Below are 7,443 nucleotides of genomic sequence, written 5' to 3' on the forward strand. Positions count from 1 at the left end.
TGACGCTTATTGCTGATGTCTAGCTGATAGTTGACGCTTATTGCTGATGTCTAGCTGATAGTTGATGCTTATTGCTGATGTCTAGCTGATAGTTGACGCCTATTGCTGATGTCTAGCTGATAGTTGACGCCTATTGCTGATGTCTAGCTGATAGTTGACGCTTATTGCTGATGTCTAATTGATAGTTGACGCTTATTGCTGATGTCTAACTGATAGTTCAGCTCCCTAATGGCAGTTGCAAGAACTGCTTCATCAAATCTGACACTTGCAACAACTGGTCCATTAAATAAGCGGCAAGCAAGAGAGCCAGGCATGCTGGTCCCGGGGTGCGTATGGCAAAAAGATGTCGCCGATGTTAAAAAATCTTAGTTTGATGACAGCGACAAACTTTCCGCCGGCCCCTCACGAAAAACATTTCAATAAAGCGCTTCTGAAGTGGCAGAGCTCGCGGCTTATGAACAAGTGCTAACGATTCGCTTCATTCGACGACATAAATTCGTTCTGTACAATTAATTTATCAAAGTGAGCGTGTATTGTGCTTGAGTTTAATTTGGCTAAACTAATATAGCTATTTTGATGATAAATAAGAATTTTTTGTTACTCACCAAACGGGTACTTACTGCCGCCGCATGAATTTTGGATGACGACGATGAGTAATTTTCTTAATTGTCCATCTCTTCCCCCGCGCTGCCTCATATGCACCTCACGAGTGACGCTCTCATGCGCTCCAGCATAATATATTTCTTCATGCAAACATAATTTTCCGTATAGATGGAAGCCCTAATTAATCTTATTATGATTCAGAAATTATTATGCTCATATTGTAACACGCATAATTATAATTTCGTTGATTATATCAAGATTATCCACTTAATAATACATGCTTAATTATACTGAACTCCCCTCATTCCCTCGGCGAACGTGTGAGGGCTTTAACGAGGCATTCTCGGTGACTGCGTCAAGTCGACTGCTTTTTAATTAATATATATCAAGCACTCTAATTATATCCGATTATTCCAGCTAAATTCAGTTAATCGTGTGAAACGATAAGAATACTAAATTAAATTTAGAAAATGTGGTTGTGTAGTCGAAGCCATAAGCTTGAAATACTGTACAAAGATATTTTAAAAGGCGTCTCGATGTTCCTATATTCTGAAAATCTTTCATGTGTTTATAATATCGAGTACTATTTAGTGTTATTACCTTGTTTCATTAAATCTTAACTTTTTAGTCCAATTTTATTTGACTTGTCTATTATAATTTTATCTTATAGTTTAAGGGGAGCGTCTGGGGTAAAATTTATCTCGGCTATTCACGGACGGATCACTCTAAAACTTGGTACACATATGTAAAACAGAATTCTAAGACATTTTTGTTCGTGTGAATTTTTCGAAAAAAATGAAAGAAAACGTGAAATTATTAGAAAATGTGTATAAGAGACAGGTGTAGGGTGAGGGCAAGTGTAGGGTGAAGGCAAGTGTAGGGTGAGGGCAAGTGTAGGGTGAGGGCAAGTGTAGGGTGAGGGCAAGTGTAGGGTGAGGGCAAGTGTAGGATGAGGGCAAGTGTAGGGTGAGGGCAAGTGTAGGGTGAGGGCAANCGTTTACGTTACTTGCGTTTACGTTAATGGCGTTTACGTTAATGGCGTTTTCGTTAAGGGCGTTTACGTTAATGTCGTTTACGTTGATGGCGTTCACGTTAATGACGTTTACGTTACTTGCGTTTACGTCAATGGCGTTTACGTTAATGGCGTTTACGTTAATGACGTTTACGTTAATGGCGTTTACGTTAATGGTATTTACGTTAAGGGCGTTTACGTTAATAGCGTTTACGTTAAGGGCGTTTACGTCAATGGCGTTTACGTTAATGGCGTTTACGCTAATGAGGTTTACGTTAAGAGCGTTTACGTTAATGGCGTTCACGTTAATGACGTTTACGTTACTTGCGTTTACGTTAATGGCGTTTACGTTAATGGCGTTTACGTTATTGACGTTTACGTCAATGACGTTTACGTTAATGGCGTTTACGTTAATGACGTTTACGTCAATGACGTTTACGTTAATGGCGTTTACGTTAATGACGTCGTCAGTGACGTTGCTGTCAATGATGTTCTCCTAACACAAAGTTGTTCTTTACTGCAGGTTGTGAGGCTCAGAGCAGTCTGCTTACCACCTGCTCCTGCGCTGCTGCTCTGCTACTGCTTACGCTCTGAACACTCTGCTCTGGTCCTATTCACGCGCGGAACACTCTGCTCTGCTACTCACTCTCTGAACACTCTGCTCTGATACTCACGCTCTGAACACTCTGCTCTGCTACTCACGCTCTGAACACTCTGCTCTGATACTCACGCTCTGAGCACTCTGCTCTGCTACTCTTCACCTGCATAGCTGTCTGCTCTGCTGAAGTTCTAACGACACAGAACACATAGAATCTCTCTGCTCGGTAACTCTGTCTGAGAATGCAGCCAGAGCAGCTGTGTTTAGTAGCTTTGGACGATATTAGTTTGTGTATAAGGGAGCTGGAAATGTGCAGTTGTACAGGAGACCAGCTGTGAAACATCAAAACAATTGTCAGTGCATAGCTGAGGTGAGTTTATACTTACAACAGCCGGGACAGATGGTTACAGCACTGACTTTGTACGGTCAACATGTGTTGTTTTGTTGATCAGAGGCTGAGTTCGTGCAAAGTCATTCAGCGACTCTATTGACAAATAATTACCATAGTAGAGTACAGAAGCTCTACAAGTTTAAATGTCGTCGTCGATGAATTTTATCAGGATGTGCCCCATTAATCAGGATTTATCAGGATGTGTCCCAAAATGTATGATTTTCAAATCTACGACCATCGTGGGTGTCTTTACTCCTGAATACCTACGACGTTGAGCTTGATGCAATATGTCGGTCGTCATTCGATACGGTAATCGTTTGACGGGTTGAGTAACAGCGGTAATGTAGGGCCTGAAGAGAGATTGTATGGCAACTTTACGTCGTCCTAATTACTTCTGAGGTTGTGGGGTGGTGGTGTATTTCCTAGCGCTTCCATGTACTATTTTAATCCCTGTGCTGTAAAGCCAATGTACATACCTGCCCCATACATGTACATGTGTGTGCACCCAAAACCAATTGACAATAATAAATCTTAGCCTATATCTATTGTAACACATTTCAAACTTTACCTAATCAAATCGTAATATTCCAAACTTTACCTATTGCAATTGTAACCTATTTCCAATGTATCGTTTTTGCCCAATAACTCAATTAAAACAGTTAATAAAGTATTAAGTCTGACATCAAATCATGTGCTAGTACTCCTAAAATTCTTACATTTTTCCCAGGCCCAAGTTTATGAGTCTTCGTCCCTGATCCGTCAGTATAGCTCAAGACCAAATTGTTCTTGACTGTAGGACTTGTCACGGCATCGTAACTTGTTGCGAGTGTCCGACTATTGATTCATCAGTTGTATAAAGAAAGCTCGGGCAACTGTACGTTGATAAATCATGACGTCATTCCATGTATGATGTAGCATTTACGGTCTTGTGTGAAGATGACGGCCATATGAACATTATACAATACACAATGCAAACGCCAGACCAGTAGGTACAATGTAATTTCTAGTTTTGTGACCAATGTCGCTTCTTTAGTGTTTTCAGTTGCGAAATCCCAGAGAAGCAGTTCCTGTTTTTCTATTTCTAGAAAATTATGTTAACGTGTACAACGTTTAATCCATTAATACGTGCATTAACATTTCAAGGCAATGGAAAATTATGCAAATAAAATACAACTTTGAATAAGATTGCATTTACGGCACGAGTTGCCTAACTGATTCAAATTAGATAGACTGGTTCTTCATCTAAAGGAAGAAGACAAATTTTGACGACATGAATGTGCTCTGCACATAGTCTTGCATTTATGAGTATGAATGAGTCCTGGGATTAATTAACCCACTTGTTGATGGTGGATATAAAAATGATTGCTGTGACCCACTGCATTTGTTGAGGTGGCATCACAGATGCCCACCTCTTATCCTAAGCTTAAGTAGGAGTGTCGGCCACCCCCATTTTGTGTACAGTATATAACAGCGCTTCTCAGCTCCCGGGTCATGCACATTGCACATATTTTAGCACACAGAATGGGTCTCCATAGAAATAGTTCTAGCCCAAGGAAAATGCCAACGTATCGCAAGTTTTGCTGAGTCTCGTAGTTTTTACTTGCCACGTTCAGCACGAAGAAAAACCAAGTTAGTTTTGCTTGTTGCGCCAGTCATTGTTCGGAAAACACGCTGCCACAGAGTCGCGACTTGACGCGATCAAGCCCTTATGTTCAGTTAGTTTCATGTTCCTTAGCATAATAAAGATGACAATATTATTAGTTAAAATGCCAAGTGTCCTCCTGTGTAATATATGTGCTAAAATTAAATATTTTAAGCCTCGACGTCGGAGGTTAACGCTTAACACAAGAAGTTTAGTCTTCCAGAGTCGCCCTCCGCGCGAGTTCCATGGTCACTCAGCCACTCTTATGAGTCAGCTCCTTGGCCACCCAGCCACTCTCGTTAGTCAGTTCCTTGGCCACTCAGCCACTCTCGTTAGTCAGTTTCTTGACCACTCAGCCACTCTCCTTGGTCCCGCAGCCACTCTCATGACCTAGAAGCCACTCTCATCCTCGCAGCCACTCTCATCCTTGACCACTCAGCCATTCTAGTGAGTCAGTTCCTTGGTCCCTCAGCCACTCTTATGAGTCAGTTTCTTGACCACTCAGCCACTCTTATGAGTCAGTTTCTTGACCACTCAGCCACTCTTATGAGTCAGTTTCTTGGCCACTCAGCCACTCTCAGGAGTCAATTCCTTGGTCCATCAGTCACTCTTATGAGTCAGTTTCTTGGCCACTCAGCCACTCTCGTGAGTCAGTTCCTTGGTCCCTCAGTCACTCTTATGAGTCAGTTTCTTGACAACTCAGCCACTCTCAGGAGTCAGTTCCTTGGTCCATCAGTCACTTATGGGAAACAGTTCCATGTTCGTACAACATTGAACATTTCCTAGTTCTTCTCAATGTTCATACAGCACACGCCGCGGGGGATTGGTTATAGCGGAAGGAGAGCTCAATACAGCAAAGTTTTACAAGGAATTATTTAGGCTGTAATCTGTGTATTTGCTTCACTCTGCTCACTTATGAACTTGTGTATATTGTGTCTTACCAAAGCGTTACCCTATCTTATCTTCAATCGTTCTGTCCTTAACTTTAACTATCCCTTTTTCTTATTTAAACAAGACAGAAGGTGGAAGTTTTGAGCACATATTAATGAGATTGAAGGAAGGTGTTCAATTTTCTCGGCTCAGCTGATAATGGAAGATAGTGCATGCAGTGTAACTTCTCCTTACAAAATTTGTTCGTGCAAGAACTCAGGCCTCCTTAATGTCACCTCTTATACCGTTATACGTATATATTGTACCTGGAATATGGTGAAAATAATTATTCTATTTTGAGTAGTTTAATCCATTTTCCTATCACAAGGAAAACTTGTATTTCGGCTGAACTACTTGGTCAAGAAGAAAATCCGCATGCCGGTCGCATGCAATTTGATTGCAGTGCCTGCATGAGGTCGAAAAACGAACCGCGATCGTACAGCGTAACGCATTTTTCCGATCTTATAATTTGTATATCGGGATTCCAATGTGTCAGGTTATAATTTCCTTTAGATCAAAGGATTAGTGATAGCACCACTTCAGGATATTCTGAAGTTTTTAGAGCATATTAAAAGAGCTTCAAACAATTGAAGTTGTACAATGTCATGCATTTTTTCACGATAATGGATGCAAAATGAAGGAACAATTGCTGTCGCGCCAGATATTGTGTGGCGCCGGGAAGGCTGCGTGCAGATGGTGACATGACAGCTCGTTAGTGAGGGTGTCTTGAGGGACGCTTGTCCGAGGGAACTTCATGGGGCGGATGAAGAATCAAATTAGATATTTTTATTGCCAACACATATTCTCTATTCCATGTATGCTTTAGAGCGACTCAAACGTGTTGCCAACACGAAGTTACTTGTTAATCTCCGCTCGTGAGTGATTCGGTCGTGTTGCCAACACGGAGCCACTATCCCGCTTTCGATTGTGACTCAGTCGTGTCGTCAGTCACAGCTGTTGGTTCCTTCTAGACGGTAAGGTCGTGTACGCTTCATATCAAACCCACTTCATATCAAGTCGGCGTACATGTGTGCTCATTATGGCACAACGTGAATAAGAAATAATTGCATTCATTATTCAAAGGGAATTGATGTTCTTCTAAGATTTCTTTTGTTTGAATTTGATGCCGATCTATTGGCTTCAGGGAAGTTGATGCCTGTCTGTCTGCTTCACTGAAGTTGATGCCAGGCTATCTGCTTCACTGAAGTTGATGCCAGGCTGTCTGCTTCACTGAAGTTGACTGAAGTTGATGCCAGGCTGTCTGCTTCAGGGAAGTTGATGCCAGGCTGTTTGCTTCACTCTGAAGTTGATGCCAGGCTGTCTGCTTCACTGAAGTTGATGCCAGACTGTCGGCTTCACTGAATTTGCTGCTGGCTGTCTGTTTCACCGAAGTTGATGCCAGACTGTCTGCTTCACTGAAGTTGATGCCAGGCTGTCTGCTTCACTGAAGTTGATGCCAGGCTGTCTGCTTCACTGAAGTTTGAGTTTCGAAGTTTCGAAAACCTTGAATGATTTAAGAGTTTTAGAGATAGCCTTTGTATATTCGGACGTTTCGTGTGAGTTATTCTATTCATAACTGCGTTGTTTTTTTCATATATTTTAAATAGGTCAAAGTTATATTCTCAAATGCGAGGCATTTGGTCGATTGCATGGCCTTCCTAAATGATGGATTTCTTTTGATTTTTCGCTGAGGGTTGAGCTTCCAGAATCAGGCTGATGCACAGTACTACTGATCAGTGATGAGAGTATTGCTGGGTTAAGGATTTTGCAGACAGAAACTTCATTACAAAATTAAAGTTGGAAGTGCGGTCGCTTCTCCGGCGAAAATACGGAGTAAATGGATGAAAAAAATGCCGCTCCAGTCTTCCGTTGGGTATAAATATTTATTCCAGGCAGGTTATGTTACTTCAACATTGCTTTGTAACGGGTTCCACACGTACGATTGTTGTCAGTTTACCAAACAAATAAAGCTATTATATTAAGCAAACGGCTTCTTATTGTCCTGAACTCTTCATATCAACAACGTGGCTTGAGCATCCGTATAGATGTCGATGTCAAAGGGGGAATTTAGAGCTCGTAATGCTCACCATGCAGGTGCCATAGACTCAAATAGATATATACTTCTCAACCATTATTATCAAATAGAATTTAATTTACTCGGTCGAACTGTCATCCTAGTCCTAATGGTTGGTTAAAGTGGTACGTGGGGGAAAGCTTGGTACGTTGTTATGGCATTGACGTATGGTATGGTATAACTTATTCCAAGA

The 7,443-nt window shown here is 41.4% G+C and overlaps 1 protein-coding gene across 1 annotated transcript in view; it reads left to right on the top strand.

The window, feature by feature from the left end:
* Positions 1–6,410, top strand: part of LOC125179318 — a 29,383-nt gene extending 22,973 nt beyond the window's left edge. The window contains exon 7 of the mRNA XM_047884947.1: positions 2,139–6,410. Coding sequence (XP_047740903.1) covers positions 2,139–2,209 — 71 coding nt within the window. The 3' untranslated portion in view covers positions 2,210–6,410. The remainder of the gene's footprint in view (positions 1–2,138) is intronic.
* Positions 6,411–7,443: the final 1,033 nt, after the last annotated feature.

The sequence above is a fragment of the Hyalella azteca genome, unplaced genomic scaffold (assembly GCF_000764305.2).
Source record: "Hyalella azteca isolate HAZT.00-mixed unplaced genomic scaffold, Hazt_2.0.2 contig16582, whole genome shotgun sequence".
In the NCBI taxonomy this organism is placed as follows: Eukaryota; Metazoa; Arthropoda; class Malacostraca; order Amphipoda; family Hyalellidae; genus Hyalella; species Hyalella azteca.